A 20,041-nucleotide genomic window follows, 5' to 3' on the forward strand; every position below is an offset into this window, starting at 1 on the left:
CAAGTGTGAGCAAACAGACTAGCACTGAATGAATGGTTTTTAAAAATTCGTTAAACTGCTGCTTTTACTATATGTATTGTATGATTATTTTTATTGGTTTTGATGTCTTTGTGTGTATGGCTGTGTGTATGAACTATTTGTATGTACATGTATACATAGTTTATGTGGGCGCACGAGTGTGTACATGTGTGTGTGTGTGTGTGTGTGTGTGTGCAAGCCCCCTTGTGAGAAGAGTTTTTAAAGGTAGGATATACATCCCAATGAAATAAAATATTATTAAAATGTAAGCCTATGCGGCAGGGTTTTGCTATTTTATTGTTTTACTCTGTACAGCACCACGTACACTGATGGTGCTAGCTAAATAAATAAATAAATAAATAATAATAAATATGATTGGTTTTTGAAACTATATCTTCTATGTTACGGGCAGTTTGTAATTTCACCAGAATCAAGTAGTCAAGCAATCCTAGACTGGTACCATTTCAAGCTGTGAGGGGCGGGGCGCTGAATATTTCAATGTACTCCCCCCCACACACATTCACACATATCTCCCTGTACACATAATGGCAAGCCAGAGAGAAAGAACTGTTCTCCATAACATGCTAGTTTTGTGTATATAAGAGTGCTGTGTTTTAGAATTCATTCTAACATGCAGTTCCCCACACTTGCATCTTGGGAAAAGCATTATCCCTCAATTCTGATGAATGCTTAAACTGGCTCTTATTCAAAAATACAAAACTTACCACCACACCATGGTTACTAATAAATATTTCTACTTTGACCCATCAGACGAGTCTGTACCTTAAAACTGTTGAATGCAACTTACATTTCCATAAGCAACTGAGGCAATTTGACTGCTGTAAAACAGCAGCTTATTCTCCAACGTTACACTTAACACTCACCACTGATGTTTATTGCTGGCAACACTATGGACATCTTCGGCCGCCTGGTCTTATTATGGGTGGTAGCAGGCAACAACAGGTGATCCTGGAAAACATGGAAGTATGCATAAAGTTGTGCTGGGAAACTGTGTGCAGGGAAAGGGCTCATTCACAACTTGTAAAAGTTCCATAACAGAAGAAACCAGAGTTTGGAACAGGTTATGTCCCCACCTAAGGAACTTCAGAAACAGTGCCATTTCTCCAAACAGTGAAAAGATAGCAAGACACATTTCCAAGGACTGACCGGTAATAAATCATGGGACAACGCAGCATGTGAATTCTGCTCAAAAAATATGAATTCAGACAAGCAGCAATAGCCTAGCTTGGCTGTTTTCATAAGAATATTGAAGCCCAATGTAATGATTAAGAGTAATTAAACTGGCTTAGTAGTGCAGTAGAGACCTGCTTCGAATTAAAATCAGCCAGGCAATGGGTAGAGGGGTGGGTGGGTGTGGGTGTTTTAAGCAAGTCTGATCCTAAGTGTCAAATTGCCACTTGTGTTATGAAAACACAAGTCCTGCTACAAAAAGATGACAATCTAGACATGAACTTCCACAAGTTCTTCTACCCGTCTACCCATAGGATTCTCACCACTACAAAATGTCTAGCTGTGGGCCTGATTCTGGATGCTGTTCACTTCTGAATACAGATAGGAGCCAAACTTCCTGTTACAGTCAATCTTCCCTGTTGTTCTGGGGGCTTGAAACCTAAAAACCTTGTTTTGTTTTGCTTCTTTTTAAATTTTGTTTTAACTGTTTTATTCTGTTTTTATTTTCATTTTACCTTGTACACCGCTCCGAAATTTTTTCAATGAGGAGCGGTATATAAATATTCTAAATAAATAAATAAATAATAAATAAATAAATAAAAGCTTTTAATAATCTCTGGAATTATTGTTGCTGTATTCCTTATTCCTTGAAGCTGTTTTAATGTTGCATTATAAGGGATTTTCTAAATTGGAAACTCGTGGTTTTATTTTTATAGTCAGCCGCCTTGAGCTCTCTGGAGGAAAGGCAGGATATAAAAGTTTAAAATAAAAAAGGCTATTTGGCTTCCTTGGAGGCCAGAACAAAATCAATGTGCAGCCGCACAGAGCAAAAAAAGCAGAAGAAAGTGCCACCCAGACACAAGGGGTCAACAGATAAAGCCACTTTATAACTCAAGGACTGTTCAGTTTCAAGAAGATTTGGAGATAAGGTAGGGTATAAATCTTGAAAATAGATAATTACTGCTGCAGGGCTTCTTTCAACCACTGCTGCAGAGCGTTCTTCTGGACCTTTTTAATGGTGACTGGACACAAGCAGGGCGGCCATTTGCTATCCTGAGTTTAGCTGTAGCTTCGACACTAGTGTGTTCAGCCTTTGGTTGTGCTCCTGGACAGCCAAGAAAATCTTTCTGCATTTCAGCTGATTAAAGCAGCACATTGCCTTGGACTGAATTCTAGAATGTGCAGCGAGATAGTCATGAAAAATAATAATAATAATAATCTGCTGGAGCCAGGGTCTCCTTTGGCAATCTTATCTTTCCAAGCTGATAGTTTTCCAGCCATCCTGCCAGGTGCTCAGGTCTAAAACTTTTCCTTAGATTGTCATTCCACCAATGTGTAAACTTTGGCTCAATGCTATGAAGTCATCTGTTCTGGGGTCTAAAGTGTTGTGATTTATTCTGTCTTTAGCTGACACTTCACATGAAAGCAGCAGATGGTGGGTTTTTAGGTTTCATATTTCAAATTTTATTACATGTACTAATATTACTAATAACACATTTTAGATATTTATATCTCAAGTGCTAAAAGCGCCAATGAATGAATGTCTTGGGTTCCCCTCCCCCTTCTGTGTTTTGGCAGTAACTGAACACATTTCAGGGATTTAATCAAGTACTATTTCACTTTTCTGATCCCAAAATGATGTGTGCAGCAGGATTACATATAAAATAGTTTCTTCCAAATCTTTTCAACTAAAATATAACTTATTAAATACGCCTTGTAAAATATCCGATGTGTTAAATAAATATCAACCTGCACTCAGTTGCAGAAAGACAGCGTAATTTGTTTCATGTTGCTTGGTGGAGAGGGTCACTTTGAAGTGGTAGCCTGAGCTTTGGTGAATGCCATGGTAAGTATAACATTTATACATCCGTAATCTCTCTCCTCAAACCACAGAACACACGGTGCAACCTTTTCAGGGCTACACAGCAGGGATGGGTTTGTAGAAGTGGTAAGTGCACAATCTGATATTGTATTGTAGTTGTGACAATGAAGCCTTGCCATAAATGGTACATGTGTCAGCAGCGCAAGAGAAGGAAGGGGAATAGGACCACCTCTACTAGTGAAAGGGGGGATACACTGTGGAGAGGAAGAGAGAAGGCGTCATGGCAGGGGGTGAAGAGAATGGTGGTACGAGCAGGTCTGGTGGCAGGAGTTGGCATGGCGGGGCAGCTGTCAAGGGCCCATGGGCTCAGGAAGGCCCATCCCTGACTATGCCAACCCCTATGGCAGGCTGAAACAACAGCTACTGACCCCTTCACCCACACAGAAAGCAATGAGAAGGCAATCAAACTAGTGGTGGTAAAGGAGGCTGGCAACCAAGCAGATGAAATCCTGGCAGTGGAGCCTTTCAGAAGTGGTGGTAATGGACAGACAGATAGATGGAGGAGATAGCTGCAGCCTACAGGTGAGAAGGAGATGGCCAGCGGGTGGAGGGAGAGGCAAGGGGGCCATTGGCAGCACCATGTCCGAGGTCACTCTAAATCTACTGCTGGCCCTGGGTACAAAATACACAGATGGCCTTGAGTCTGTGCATGAAACAGAGAGACAGGTAAGAGGATGGGGGGAGAGATAGAGATGGTCAAGATTAACAGAATGCATCAGGGAAGAGACAGTGGGAGAATGGTGCACCCACCAGAATTTACCAGCTAAACTGTTTGCTGGAAGCCTCTAGGAGTTTTACCATACTATATGCAAAAACAACATTACCATTTAAAATTCCTTGGCAAATAAAATTAGTCTTAACCTGACTTGTTACTTTAAGATGTTTTGCAGCAGCATATTGCAATTCCTTTTTGCATTCCTTTGAGCATTTGGTATTGGGCACAAACATCCCTCACCCAGGTCTCCTCGGCTGCTTGGCTCCTCACCTAGGCCTTTTGGCCTCTGACGTACATAAAGGGGGAGCACAGAGCTGCTTGCTTGCACTCTGACAGGCTCTCACCTTTCTGTGAAGCCTTCCCAGTTGGTTTTTAGGGTTTATTAAGGAAGCTTGGGCAAGACAAGTTCGCATTTACGCACATACTAGATCACTCCATAATGTGTTCAATAGTGAAAAGGGAGTTTGGGAAAGTATATGGAAATTCCCACAGTAAATGAAAGCAAACTAATTCTCTCCTTTCCTTCTATTTGATCTCTAAGGTATATAAGAAATAAAGAATGTCACGTTGGCCATAAGAAAAAAAACACCCTAAATTCATATATGGTGCAATACCTTTATAAGGCTCTGCCCAATTTGAAATCTGCAAACCCTTCTTTGTATCATCTTACAACACTGACTATGCAAGTAGTGACTACAACATCGAGTCAGAGTTTTTTCTCGACTATCCGCCCCCCTCCCCTGACGCACACAGCAAATTGCTTTTTCTAACGTTTTACCAGACATATCAAAAACTTGCACATTTTGGGTTGTGTGGCCTTTGAGCTGTTTACATTATATGGGTTTTGGAATCGATCCCTAAGATACTCTTATTTACCATGCATTTAACAAACCAGAGTAAGGCTCTTCCCCTCACCATTCTGCTCTGGCATCAGGAGGTGGAGCAATAGCCCAGGTGCATGAAGGGACTGGGGGGGGGAAAGAGTTTAACTGCTCCTTTCCCAGACTCTTCTCTGTCCATCTCCCACGCTAAGTCAGCCTTCTCCAACTCTGTGCCCTCCAGACATGTTGGCTCGAGGATGCTACGAGTTGTACTCGTAGCTACAAGTTCAACCGCAGCTTTTAAAGCTCAGCTAAAAACTTTTCTTTTTCCTAAAGCTTTAAAAACTTGATTTTGTTCTGACTTTATACTGTTAGTTTTACCCTACCCAGTGCCTGTTTTACCCTACCCTGTGCCTGTTTGCTTTCTCTTCCCCTCCTTATTGTTTTATTATGGTTTTATTAGAATGTAAGCCTATACGGCAGGGTCTTGCTGTTTACTGTTTTACTCTGTACAGCACCATGTACATTGATGGTGCTATATAAATAAATTAATAATAATAATAATAATAATAATAATAATAATAATAATAATAATACTCCAACACATCTGGAGGGCCCACGGTGGCAGAAGGTCAGAAAAAGTTACTAAAATAGGCAACAACTAATCTAGGTTTTGTTGCATTTTAACGTTCAAGAATCAAGATGAGCAAACAAGCAATGTGAAGCCACTCAGAGCTAGGAAGGAGACAGGAAGCGTAGCATTACCTCTACCTCGCTTCCCAGTTGACAAAACCCTGTTTGCACGGTGCTCATTTAGAGGGGTCAGTGTGAAAAGGGCATGGGTGGGGGTGTTTACGTTTCCCGGAAAGGTGGTGAGATGGGCAGATGTACAATGGGTTCCCCATGGCTTCAGGGGGAAGAAGGAGGACAAGTAAACTGAAAAGGGCACTTGACTCATAGGGAAGTTTGCATTCACTAGTGGGGGTTTCATGGGAGCTGGCTGGGAACGCTAAGACTGACTTGCCATTAGGCCTTTGAAGGTTTTTTAAGTTAGATGAAGCTCCACCAGCTTTCATTTTGATAAATTAAATGCTGGCTGAAGGTTCTGCCAGGTCACAGTTTTCTCATTTCTTTCTGCAACAAGGAGTTAGTGGATTGCGAAGGTCAGATGGTATAGCCTGATAGAAATGGGCAGAGCCTACTGATGCCTAGAAGGGTACGGGGGATGAATTCTGATGGCCAGATTATGGCTATACCTTGCGCCTCAAGAGTGACACCTGATGGTCATGGGAACAAAGCAAAAGCTCTCTTCAAGCAAGCAAAAGGCAGTCCACCCTCATTTGCTTCTGGCTCCTCACTCTGAGTTTTTACACCTTCCCCTGGAGACTAAGAAGAGGCTAAGACCCTGACACATCAGGTCAAATGGTGAGATCTGGCAACCCTCTGTGGCAATAATAATTTAAGAATCCCACTATGAAAACCTCATCGAAATTACAAAAACCTTCTCTTCGCAGTACAGAGATGCAGGATGGAATGCTCAATACGGTGAGGGAATCCTCTTCTGCTTTCTTGTGCACTGCTTGATGAAGCCACTGCCTGCTTGATGAAGCCACTGCCATTTATTGGCAGCTGAAGATAAAGAATTCAGAAGCAAGAACCACTGATCCTAGACATTTTCACCTCGCTAGAGAAATGCCCTCCCAGACTCACAAACTTTCCCCAACAGCTCACACAACTACAGTGACTCATGAGGACTTTAAACTTTTGCCGTTCTGCAGCTTTGCTTTCTGCCTTCTTTCCTTAAATCTTAATTTTCTTCTGGACTGTGGACTTTTTTGTTTCAACTTGCCCCCAAGTAATACCAGGCACAGCTTCTAGATGCTTGAGTAGTGGCAAATCACTCTCTCTATTACCCATTGGCTTTCTATTGTTGCTGTCCTCACACCATTAGGAAAACATTCAAAATGCAGCATGCACACACATACACATATATATACACACACATACATACATATATGGGAAAGTACTCTTGGAAAAATACATTTATATGAAGATGCCAGAAACAAAAGGCTCCATGGCACTGGAAATGCCATTTGTGGTCAGCCAGAGGGTGAAGCTTGCTTGCATCGTCACACACTTCATGCTCTTTTAAGTTTTCAGATTAATTGATTCCAGCTGCTTTCAGAGAAAGGAAGGCTTTTTTGATGTTGGTCAGTTAAATATGTAACTAGATCACATTATTATAATGTAGTTGCAGGTGAAAGGGACAAACCAATTCTCTGAAGCTACTACAGATCAGAACACAGCAAAGAAGCTGTGCGACTGTCATTTGACTCGCATTTCTGGCAAGAATTGTTTGTGCTGCTCAAAGAGAAAAAGCCAACAAGCGGGTTGAACAAAATTCCTGTCTGATGTTTCAGTGCAGAGAGACACCTTAAAATAGGCACTGCAGGCACCTTAACGTAGGGCAAGATAAAGCCATCATGTATCTATTGGGCTTTAGGCTTGTCAGTTCTTAAGAACAACTGCAGGGAACGTGAAGCCATTTATGAGTTTGTTCAGGAAGTGGCTGTATAATTTGACTATTGATGTATGTGTGTGATGGCAGCCATATGAGGGGGAAATTATTACAAGGAAGGAGCTGGTTCTATTTGTGACAGCACAAAGATCCACAGATGTTGTGCAGTAGACACCATTTTGACCATCTGTCCTAGGCTTCCTGCCAGTTAATCCTATTACTCCTTTTTTTTTTTTTTTGCTTAGCACAGTTAGGGGATTTTTCTCCACACTACTGCAGATCTTTTCTTGAACCACGTGTGGTGGTAGAGCAAAGTAGTCTCCAAAGGGGAACACTGGCCTTTAGAAACCTAAGGAACATAATTTTAACTCTTAATGTTTGCTGCTGGCACTCAGTTGCCAATGTAAATTTAATACAATAGCAAAAAACAGTAGAATAAAAATGGATGCATTTGCATTACTGTTCTATACCATCCAAAATTCATTCATATTTGCTGTAGCAATTAGCAGAATATAGAATTCCAGCTACCCCCTGGATCCAGCAGTCCCAGGGTCACACACAAGATGTTTGCCAAGAATTCCATCTCTTGGGAACAGCTTATTCCAGAGAAGCGTCCCGCCAATGGCTAAGTCTTAAACAGATCTTATATCTAGAGAATATGACAGCAGGCACTCAATTCAGTCTTCTGAGTAGTCAAGCATCTGCTCCCAGTCAAAGAATCAAGGTGATTTAAGAAAGAAGAAGAGAAGAGCAAAAAGTAAAAGGCACAAGAGTTATGAGTATGGGACAACTTGTTACCAAGCCCAGTAGTGACATTCAAGTGGGTCTTCATTTGTAAACCGCATCTTTATGATAATACAATCCAACAGAGTAAATAGTATTACCATTCCATGACAAAAAAAAGTTATTTAAGAAGTTGTAAATGTGGTAGTGTACTTCTCAAAGACTTTAAAATAGCAGATACAAATAGTTTCTATAAAAAGCTTCACGTTTCTCCAAAACAGAACAAAACTGTAATCAATTTGCTTAATTTATTTTTCAGAGACAACTTTCTATATGTTCCAATACCGTGGCTAATCTACCTAATCTGTTTTTATAGCCTTTGCTTCTACAAGAATGAAGAAACAGCAAGATGGGCTTCTAAGCACTCTACCAGAAATTCTCCAACACAGTTAATAAAATGGTGTAATGTTTCAATTACTCCTTTCTGACTGTCCCAGATAGAACTTTATATGAAATGGCTAACCACCATAGTTTGGAGCATTTGCATTTCTTCAGAGTGACTACTCTGGTTTTGGACTAGAATTAGGATTGCTAGGTATCCTGAGGTTCAAGACCAAGGTGACACAAGCACTAACATAAATTAGCATAGGGTATAGCACCTCCAGTGCAACTCCTATAGAATTAGCTGACATGATGGAATTCCCTAGAAAACCCGTTATGCCAGCTAACACAATTGGCATTGCCACAAAAATTGTGCTAGCGCTCATGTTGACTTGGATACTGCCATCAGTGCCTGTGTTCCATTTTTTGTTTAGGTTTGAGAAGTGTTAATTTGGTAAGTTTGCACTGAAATATGAACCAAATTAATGTTTCACCAATCCTTACTCACATGGAGATTTTATTCCTTCCTCTTCAAGATGCTGAAAATACAGCTAAAGTCTTGAAGCCTCTGTCAAATCCTATCTACATGGAACAGTATGCAAGGAAATGTCCAACAATACTACCCTAAGGGTAAACAGATACTGCCAAATTACAAGTCTTCATTTCCAGATAAAAATTCTCTCTCTCTCTTTCATGATGTGGAAAGTATTTCCCAGAAGATGGCAAAAGATAATGAGGAAAGAGATAGTTTCCTCATAATCTTATCGAGATTAGTGAACCCTGAGGAATGCTTGTTAAAATCTAACATTTCCCGAGGGGCTATCCCCATCTTCTCCTCCCCCCGGATATCCTCATATACCTAAAACAATAGGGTTGGAGGGCCCTCCCAAATAGGTTGGGGGGGCCCACAAAGGCTGCAGGGGGGAGGGCAAATCCTTTCTGTCAGCGGTTTCCATTCTGCTGGGAGGAGGACATTGTTGGATTCAAGTCACATGCACAGAAGTTTAGAATTTTAAAAGGACATTGTTAGTTTTTTTACAATTGGGGGGGCAGTGGAGTCACATTCAGCTCAAGCACCACGTGTTGCCCACCCCTGTTATAAAGGGATCTTTGCTCACAATAACCATTGGTTGCACGTTGCCTTTAAGTCCCTGAAAAACGATTATCTGTAGACCACCTCAGAAGAATCATACTGAACCTTCAGTTCCACAAACGTTCATGCTGAACTACATGTTATCCATAAGGCGGTTAAAGCGAATGCTCTTTCCCAGGAAGGGCTCCCTTCATGTAGTAAACTAGCAAAGAAGGCTGCTTGGTCCTCCCCATTACATGCAAGGAGTTTCATATGTTAGAGAAGACTACAAAATCTGCCACTTCTCACAGCTCAATCTTAAGTGATCCAGTACAGATGTGTAATACCTGATTTTGTACAATGCATAAATTACACTGCGCACAGTCGTGTGCAGTGTAGTTAAGGACCGCCATGCTAAATAGAGTTACTGGGGGGGAGGGTCAACCTAGCACCCTAAAATGAAAAATATTCCAGCAATCTTTCTGAAATGCAGTACTGCCAGAAAGAAATGCTGGCTTTACATTCCCTGCGCGTTTCAGGGAGATTGCTGAAATATTGAGGGCTGGATGGGAGTTTAAAGCTGAAAAGGGGGGGGAAGTATGTCTGTCTCAATCTGATCAGACTTTACTTCCGGGTTGGCGACTTTTTTTTTTTGCGCACTTATAGCGCAAAAGGGGAAGCCTCCCCATGCAATCCATTAGTTGGATTGCATTGCCCTATACTCCCCCCATTAATGGAATGGCATTTCTTTTTTCAAAAGACCATTCCATCAATTTTAAATTAATTTTTTAAAATCCCCATGTTTCCCTATGGGGAATCTGATAAGCTAACGCATGCACGTCAGCATCAGATTCCCCGGAGGGAGGGGGGAGAAGCAGGGAGAGCGCGGCCGGCGCTCATCCCCGACGGGTCAGGTAAGTGGGGTGAGGGGGCTTCCCTGGAGCCGCCGCTGCAGTTCGTGCAGCAGCCGGCCCAGGTGTAGCGGGGGGGAAACTGGGGGGGAAGTTGCCCTCCCTGGTTTCACCTTGTCTGTCGGCGGCAGGCCCGGGTTTCAATTGAGCGCCCGGCTCCACCCAAAAGCAAGGCCGCAATTGAGGCCTTGCTTCGGGTGGAGCAAGGGCGCTCAGTTGAAACCTGGGCCTCCCATCGACTTTGGCGGGGGGGAAGGGAAGGCTTGGACGGGGGTGGGGGAGCGGAGACTTACCTTCCTCTCCTCCGGCCGTCCCAGGATTAAATTTAGTCCCTGGCTTCAATGGAAGTTAGGCCTTGGCCTAGCTTCCGTTGAAGCCAGGGACTAAATTTAATCCTGGGACGGCCGGCGGAGAGGAAGGTAAGTGATGCTGGGTGAGGGGGGGCTTCCTTGGCCCCCGCCGCTGCTGGAGGGTGGAAGGGGGATTCCCTGGCCCCTGCCGCTTTCACGGCGGCAGGCCAGGCCAAGATGGTGGAGGGGGGAATTCCCTGGCCCCCGCTGCTTTCGCAGCGGCAGGCCAGGCCAGGATGGTGGAGGGTAGGGTGACCATATGACCGGATTTGCCCGGGTTTTTGATGACAAATCCGGGAGGGAGAGGGGAAATCCGGATTTTTCCAAAGAGCAGCTCTAATGGGAATTAACAAAAATGCTCATAACTCTGTTATTTTTTAAGATAAAGACATGAAACTTGGCAAGATGGTAGCTCTTAGGAAGGGCTTTAGTCATACCTAATTTGAAACAGATCTGTTCATCTATTGATTTTTTAGAATTTTTTTTTAAATTGGGGTTTTAAAATTAATATTTTTAAAATTGACATTTTAAACGATAAAGAGATAAAACTTTGCACCATGATAGGATTTAGGTAGAGCTTTGGCCACACCAAATTTGAAACAGATCTGTTCATCCATTGATTTTTTAGGAATTTTTTAAAATTGAGTTTTTTAAATTATTTTTTAAACTGTCATTTTTAAAGATAAAGGGCTGAAAGTTGGCACAATGATAGCTTTTAGGTAGAGCTTTAGCCGTACCAAATTTGCAACAGATCTGTTCATCCATTGATTTTTAGGATTTTTTTAAAAAGTTTGAGGTTTTAAAATTATTTTTTTAAAACGACATTTTTAAAAGGGCTGAAAGTTGGCACCATGATAGCTCTTAAGGAGAGATTTAGCCATGCCAGATTTGAATCAGATCTGTTCATCCATTGCTTTTTTAGGATTTTTTTAAAAGTTCAAAGTTTTAAATTTATTGTGTTTTAAAACTGCTGGAGCCATATCCTTCAAACTCAGGTTGTCAAACCTCTTCTTTGGGGTTTTGCATATTGAGCAGTTTCAGCCCTTGGCATTAAGGGGATCTCCAGTCTTAGGTAAACTGCCACAACACCCACTCTAATGTTAGAGTAGAGAAACTTGTGACAATTATACACAAGCTTTTTAAAAAAACTGAAATTAAAAAAAGCCAGCCATCTGGCCGGCAAGTAGCAAACCCTGTTAACAACAACAGCAGCTTGCAATGAGTGAAGATACAGTCAGAAAAGATATTTGAGGGAAGTGGAGACTGTATCACACAAAGCATAGCAAAAGCTTCAAAGTACAGCAAAACCTACAAAAGTAGAAGTGAGTGGTTAATTTCAGATACATTGAATCTCTCACTTGTTCTTTATTTCAGTGATTTTAACATTAAGATGCTATGTAGAACAGATTTGTCTTAAATGTGTGCTGTAAAATCAGACATGTGACCAAGGCTATGTTTGGGTGGGCACGCCCCCTTGGTGCTGGACACGCCCCCTTGGGGGCCAACCATGTTGTCCTCCTTTTTGTTTTCCAAAATATGGTCACCCTAGTGGGGGGGGAATTCCCTGGCCCCCGCCGCGGAAGCGGCGGCAGGCCAGGCCTGGAGTGTGTGTGGGGAATTCCCTGGGCCCCGCCGCTTTCACGGCGGCAGGCCAGGCCAGGTTGGTGGTGGTGGGGCGATCGAGCGGTGGGGGGGAGAGGAGGGACTTACCTCTTACTTTGCAGGCCCGGCGAGAAATGGAGTCCCCCGGCGTAACTGGAAGTGACGCAATAGGCCTTTGCGTCACTTCCGGTTATGCCGGGGACGCCATTTCCCGCCGGGCCTGCAACGAGGAAGGAAGGAAGTGCGGGTGTGGGGGTTCCCTGGCCCCCGCCTATGCCGCCGTAGTTCCTATGGCGGCGGCGGTAAGCCGGGGCATGCGGGACCGGGCCGCGCTTGGGGGGAATTCCCTAGGCCATGCCGCCGCCGCCATAGGAACTACGGCAGTGTAGGTGGGGGCCAGGGAACCCCCACACCCACACCCGCACTTACCTCCTTCCTTGTTGCAGGCCCGGCGGGAAATGGTGTCCCCGGCATAACCAGAAGTGACGCAAAGGCTTGCTGAAATTCCTTTTTCTATACAACTGTTAAAGATACAGGAGCCCTGTCCTCCTTTTATATGGTCACCCTAGCCATATGGAAAGGAGGACAGCGCTCCTCTATCTTTAACAGTTGCATAGAAAAGGGAATTTCAGCAGGTGTCATTTGTATATATGGAGAACCTGGTGAAGTTCCCTCTTCATCATAACAGTTAAAGCTGCAGGATCTATACTACAGTGACCGCATTTAAAAGAGGGCAGGGCTCTCATCATCCTTTCCAAAAATCTATAAAATTCAATGAACAAAAAATATACAGTTTATAAAACAACGTTAAGGACGTACACTTTTCCACCAAGCACCAAAAAGCGGGGAAATTGGGAGTTAAGGCTCACCAGCCTTAACGCCACATCCTCCCTAAGGAGGCAGAAAGTACCAGTGAAATTCTCATTCTGCCAAAGCAGATAAACCATGAGGACAGGATGGAGAATAGGATATGCAGAGGTGACTGTGGGGTTGTGGAAAACTGATGACGAACAACTTAGAGCCACCTACTTCTTTTTTTGTTTAGAGCAGCCCTTCCCCAATCTGGTGCCCTCCAAAGGTGATGGTCTGTGACGACGGAGCAGGTAAGAAAAAAACCCCTCCTGCCTGGCCCTGCTGCCAGGTAAGCCCCAACCCACTTACGTGTTCCATCATCACTGGGCCCAGGATTGAACAGAGCGCCCTGGTCCATCCGGAAGCTCAATTCAAGCCTAGGCCCGGTGACGACGGAGCAGGTAAGAACCCCCCCTCCCGCCTGGGCCCTTACCTGGACCCGCTGCCGCTGCTGTGCGAACTGCGGTGCCGGCTCCAGGCAAGCCCCCAGCCCAGCCCACCCCACTTACCTGTTCCATCGTCGCTGGGCCCGGGCTTGAATCGAGCGCTCTGGTCCACCCGGAAGCAAGTCCGCACCTGCAGCCTTGCTTCTGGATGGACTCGGGGGCTCGATTCAAGCACGGGCCAGGCCATGACTGAGAAGGTAAGTGGTGGGGTGCGTGGGGGCTTGCCTGGAGCGGCCACCGCAACAGTTTGTGCAGTAGCTGCTCCAGGTAAGGGGCCAGGCAGGAGGAGGGTTGCCTGGAGCTGCCGTACTTTGTGCAGCGGTGGCAGCAGGTCCAGGTGGGGGGGTGTTCTTACCTGCTCCGTCATCGCCTGGCCCAGGCTTGAATAGAGCCCCTGGGTCCACCCAGAAGCAAGGCTGCAGGTGTGGCCTTTCTTCCGGGTGCACCAGGCCACTCAGTTCAAGCCCGGGCCCAACGACGACAGAGCAGGTAAGTGGGGTGGGGTAGGGTGGGGGCTTGCCTGGAGCCGCCGCCCTACATTCCCATCCTGCTGTCCCAGCATTCCTGACCATGGGACATACTGACTTGCAATGATGGATCGTCGTAGTCCAACACCTTTGGAGGGCACCAGGTTGGGGAAGGGCTGCTCTAAACAAAAAAAGAAGTAGGTGGCTCTGTTCGTCATCAGTTTTCCACAACCCCACAGTCACCTCTGCATATCCTATTCTCCATCTTGTCCTCATGGTTTATCTGCTTTGGCAGAATGAGAATTTCACTGGTACTTTCTGCCTCCTTAAGGAGGATGTGGCGTTAAGGCTGGTGAGCCTTAACTCCCAATTTCCCCGCTTTTTGGTGCTTGGTGGAAAAGTGTATGTCCTTAACGTTGTTTTATAAACCGTAGGTTTTTTGTTCATTGAATATAACCTAAGGCCTGCTCTACACATGCAGCAGAATGAGGTGGTGGGTAGGAGTACAGTACTTCAGACTGCACAAAAATGCAAATTTTGAATGGTATGTTAAAAAAAGAAAAGAAAAAAGCACTTCAGAGAGAAAGGTTCTAGCCCAGCTTATTCCTTACTGTAATAAGGTGTGGTTTTTCTTACCCTAAGGTATTTTAATGGTATTTTTTTTTAAAGGAAACTGGAGAAGAATGTGGTTTTGAACAGAATTCAGTGGGGATCATCTTTCCTTGTTCCAGTCGGGTTTTTGTTAGCATTGATGCTTGCTGCATTCTGTCTCTTGATTGTGGAAAGAGATGGAATTGCCTTGTGCTCATTTGCAGAAGGCTTTGAAAAGCTCAGTAAAGGTATTTGCCTTCCAAGAATTCCCTTTGCTTCCCATCAACCCTAATAGGAAAGAAAAGTGGGATTAAAACAAAGGAGGCACCCCACAACAATGCCTACTCTGATTATAAATCCACTAAACAGGATGAAGCCAGATCCCCACAGTGTCTTCTGCTCAGAGTTGGGTGGGTCACTCTATGTGTCTTGGCAGTGAATCTGGGCAAGATGCCTGGCAGGGCAAAGCTACAGCCCACATTCAAAATCCCACTAGCCTCAAGTCTGTTTTTCCCAAAATTAAATGACAGTTTATGTAAACAATGTTTTACTGTCAAGACAAACTCAACATGATGTGAATGCTTATTGTACATTCAAGTGCAGACAAGACACAAAGTTGATTCACACTGAATTTTTAGCATACACACACACCACAAAAAGTGTTTAACGTTAGCCCTGTTAAGTGTGCTTACCATAACAGGCATGAAGCAGGTTACAGTCTCTACTGTAGAGGGGTGATACTTTAACTAGCAAGCAGGACAGAGGTGCAAGGTTCAAATTTATCTTTCAAATCAGCTCTACGCCACTTTCCCTGTGTTTAAACCCCTTCATCCTTGACTGATTAAGGCAGAGTCACAAGAATGGGACAATAAATGGAACCAGACAACATGGAACACAAGGCCCCAGGAAAAGGCATTTAGGAGGGAGAGGACTTTGTTTGATTCCAGGCACTGGGGGTCTGGAGAGAAAGATGGATCAGTCTCATAGAAGGCAACATAAATTACAGACAAGTCCCAAAAGAAAATGTTTGCACAATACAGAGGAAGCAGGGAAAGAGGAGAGTGAGGAAAAGAGACACACAAGTGTTCAAACAAAAAAATTCAAGGGCAAAAAAGAAAGGCGGTTCTGGAAGAGGGCGTGGTGTCACGTCCTACCTCGTTTATTTCAGTATTCCAGTGGGGTGCTTAGGCCTGCCGATTCTTTTTCACCCCTCTGATTGCATTATGCAAGCGGCCCCCACTACTTGCACAAAGGCAATTTAGCACTTCTGGGGCAACCCAAAACGAGAAGAAAACCTTATTTTGGGAAGAATGCACATTGGCACAGCTGGCATAAGGGAGCTCCACTGACCTGCCTCCTTCCAGAAACATGCATTTCTGCTAATTTCGAGGCACCCCTGGGTTAGCGGTGGGTCCCACTTGCACAATGCAATAGGTGGGACCCACCACTTGCGGAAGACAGGACAGAAAAGGATCGAAGAGCGCATAACTGCCCTGTTGGATTCTACCCTTAAGATAGTAATGGAGGAAGGTCTGGCAGACTAATTAGTAGAAATGGGGAAAAGACTTCAGGTTACACAGAGGCATGCCTACCGAGTGAAGCAAATAGAAGAGCTTTCCTAACTGGAAAAACTGAACAAAGACACACACACACACACACCACACACACTTTGCATCCCCATCTCACACTTTTTCCAGCTCCAGGATCAAGAGTGGAGGATCTTAAAGACACAGACCTGTCGCTTGATGCTGATGTGGAAGGTATCTCTAAGACAAAGCAAGTTAAAAGTAATGGAAAGGGCTCGGACAAAGAACAGCCTTTTCTTTCTGTATTTTAACTTTCCCAACACCCACTTTGTATTAAAGAAGCATGTTGTTAAATAACTTAAATTGCATTCAGGCATGCAACCAATCAATCTGATGAACACAGCCAGGATCACCAGGAAATTAAAGGCATTTACCGCCTTGAGGCCCAGTACTGGGCAAAAGGCGGGATACTACTACTACTACTACTAACAACAACAACAACAACAACAACAACAAACAAATAACTTCTCATGCACCTTACTCTTTGCTCTCCTGCTTACTCTGCATCTCTGACTCCAATCAAACATTAGAAAAGCACTATGGGGGTGCATTAAGTCATGTACTCTGTAGCAACTCAGACACTTCTCTCCCCCCTCTTTTACACACACACACACACACCTACCTTTCTGCCATCCCTTGAACAGTTATAATGACAACAACAAACACAACAACAGGAGATCAGGATAGGCATAGCAGCAGCAATCACGAGTGTGATATGATGGCTGGTTTGCTGTATAAGCTGGCACTGACATAGCTAAATGCTTGGCTTCCTTCCCTTTGTCAAGATCATGAAAGAGCTCAGGGTACATTTTCTCTCTTTTCTGCTAAATTTATGATTTGATGGAGGAAAAACAGTGGAAGCACCAATAAATTGGTTTTGTAATTCCATATACTATCTTCTTTCTTTCCTTTCTAAGACAGGTGAAATAAAACAGAAGTCCTTCCTGTTTTCATTTTAAAAAGAGGCAGCTGTTCAAGATGTCATAGCTGTATGACTCTGAGATCTCCAATCGTACATATCAGTAGTGAACTGGCCTTACAAGTTCCAGCTGTGTGTGCCAGAAACAAAGCACAGCGCCTGCAGGAATGTTTTTGCTTCCTATGGGGCTGCATGCATTTAAGTCAAAAGGAAGCTTTTTGAAACTGTTTTAGTACATATCTTTTTTCATTTTACTTCATTGTCAGTGTCCCGCATCCTCTTGCATATGGCAGCTTATAACATAACCCATGCCTTTGTGCATTTCTCTCCCACCCCCAAATAATCTGCTGTGGCAGCCTTACCCAACCTGGTGCCCTCCAGATGTTTTCAACTATAACTCCCAGCATTCCTGACCATTGGCCATGCTGGCTGGGCTAATAGGAATTGTAATCCAAAACAACTGGAGGGCACCAGGTTATATTATGGGCTATGGAAGGAGACCATATTCTGAGCTGAATGGACAGTAGATAAGGAGCAACATTTTAGTAAACCAACTAAGCTGATTGGCAGTGGTGGGTGCGTATTGCACACACACAAGAGCACTGGATGGGGGAGGCTTTGCCCTCACTCCACCCAAGCAATCATGCATATGGTTGTAGCAAGGGGGGAGGCTGCTTCGAGATCGATGAGGGAGGGGGAGGCTAAAGTCTCTTCCCACCTCCCAATGCCCCAATGGATGGTGCTAATTTGGTGCTGCCATTTGGAAGCAGCAATGCCAGGTGCTTCTGGGTCACCAGGAAGAGCAGAAGATGTTAGCCTGTCAACCTCCCACTAAGCAGGCCAGCACCACTTCTTCAGCATGGAGGCAGCAATGCTAGCTGTTGCAGGGAGTTGATCTTGACCAGTAACACTTCTGCACACCCATCACTGCTGGTGGGGAGAATTTGGTGGCGAGTGGAGCACCCCTGCACTGAACAGTTCATCCAAGAGTACAGAAACCTAAGATGCAATATGTTGTTAGATTTTTGGTAATATAAGAATATGAAAGCTTTCAGATCACACAGAACTCTTTATCTGAAAAGACAACAACACTTCACCAATTCAGTGTTTCTTGGACAGCCGGGCCTCACATCACTACTACTGCTGCTATATCTACTTATTTATATAGCACATTCTTTTAAACAGTGTGTTTCCACTCACAAGAACCTTGCGCTGCTCTAATCCTCATTTTACAGGTACAAAAATCAGTTATAATGGTCCACAGTAAGAGGTGGCACTTGACTCCCAAATTAAGAGTCCAGTTCTCCATTCAGCTTGGATTTACCCAGGTTCTTAAAAAACTGAAAACACTTAAGCACAACAAAAAATATTCTAAACTGATTATAGTGCAGGTTACATGTATCTGAAAAGTTAAGAATAATTCACAGAGCTGTTACACCTTGGTCAGCAGCAGGTGCTGTGATCTGCTGGCATCAGTACACTCACAACTGCTACACCTGGACTTTTATTACACTCTTGACATTGTGTGTTGTTTAAATGCAGGCTTGGCAAAAGGCACAGTTACTAATGGGGAAAAAATGCCTTCATCTGTATGGAATTAGCTCTGAAAAAATTAGCTCTATGCAAGAGAAACCTAGTATTTCAATTCAGATTGCCCGGTGCTAAGGATGTCTAACATCCATACAATACTCCATTAAGACGTAGTGAAAACAATAATTCAAACTGTGCACGAGGGAGCCAGACGAAATGCAGCTGGAAATGGTCAAAACACACAACGGTGGATTTATGTAGTCAAAGTAGAAAGTCATGTAAGGATAGTGATGTATTCCGGCCAAATGACTGGGGCGGGGAGAAAGGGAGGAAAATCTTACATTGTTGGAGAAGCAACACAATCTTCATAAACATTTTGTCTTTTCCTCTATGTAGCTCCATCATTTCTGCAGAGACTGTACTAGTTCCAATTTGTTGTAAATAGATATTATTAGAAAGCTCTAAGGAGCCTGAAAAAATGTGGGAAAGGAACAACTTTTCCATTTATTTCTACCCATAGATACTTTACTTCTGGCAATTCTACCCAGAGACAGAATTAAGAGCTCCATCACACCAGCGATTTATCGCACTCTCGCCAGGCCTGGTATGTGTTTTTGAAGCATGGTACTCACCTGACGTCGTCCTTGTCCTCTGCACATCTCATCTCTTCCCCTCCCTTTTCCATCTTATTTTGGAGTGGGGAAAGTCCATTCCACACCCCCTCCGTGTTCAATAAAGCTGGTCCTCCATCCCGTGTATTGCTGTCCTTGTGCTATATTGGACCACCCTGTTTTTTGTTGGGTGTGTGTGTGTGCGTCGAAGAGTGGTCATGCTGACAAAAGAGGAGGGCGGGGCAGTTCTCCACTCAACCGTGAAGGGGGAGGGAGAGAGGGCACTCGAACACACCATGAAGAAGGTGAGCGAGCCCCTGAGTCAATCTAAGGTCAGACACTGCAATGCAGACACTTCCAAAACCCTTTACCTTGTTCCCTCACATACAGGGGAGAGGTTGTGCTGTTTTTACCCTTTCCTCAAGCTTTTCAAGAGGTGGTGCTTGGCTTGAGAAGAATGTGCTAGGCAAGGCCTTCTGGGTGAGGTCGGTGTCGTCGCAGTCCACTTGGCCCAAACCTGCCAGACCTACTAACGGGTTCTAGCAAATTCTGAGCTGTTCCAGAACCCATTCTGTACTGATTGGGGTGTGTTCATCTGACAGAAATTCAAACATCAGTTCATGACTTCCCTGAGTTACACCTCTCTCAGCTATTTCTGCAACTTTCATCAAACTGAAATAAAGTACAGTAAAAAGAATGGAATTGTTATATGAATTATTATTAGATGCAGGTATTCCTTGCAGTTATAGAAGCTCCTGAAATAACTGGTAAATTGATGAGCTTAATCCAGCCCTGACTCCCCTGTAAAGCCTTACTGTTACAGTGCAGTTTCTCTACTTCCTGTCACTTTCATAT

The 20,041-nt window shown here is 44.0% G+C and overlaps 1 protein-coding gene across 2 annotated transcripts in view; it reads right to left on the minus strand.

Annotated features, from left to right (window-relative positions):
* The window catches only part of ATF6 (activating transcription factor 6), a 129,216-nt gene that overhangs the window by 44,352 nt on the left and 64,823 nt on the right, over positions 1-20,041 (minus strand). For both annotated transcript variants that reach the window (XM_063133794.1, XM_063133786.1), the window contains exon 15: positions 903-987. In XM_063133794.1, the coding sequence (XP_062989864.1) occupies positions 903-987 (85 nt within the window). The remainder of the gene's footprint in view (positions 1-902; positions 988-20,041) is intronic.

The sequence above is a fragment of the Elgaria multicarinata genome, chromosome 1, assembly GCF_023053635.1.
Source record: "Elgaria multicarinata webbii isolate HBS135686 ecotype San Diego chromosome 1, rElgMul1.1.pri, whole genome shotgun sequence".
Taxonomy (NCBI): domain Eukaryota; kingdom Metazoa; phylum Chordata; class Lepidosauria; order Squamata; family Anguidae; genus Elgaria; species Elgaria multicarinata.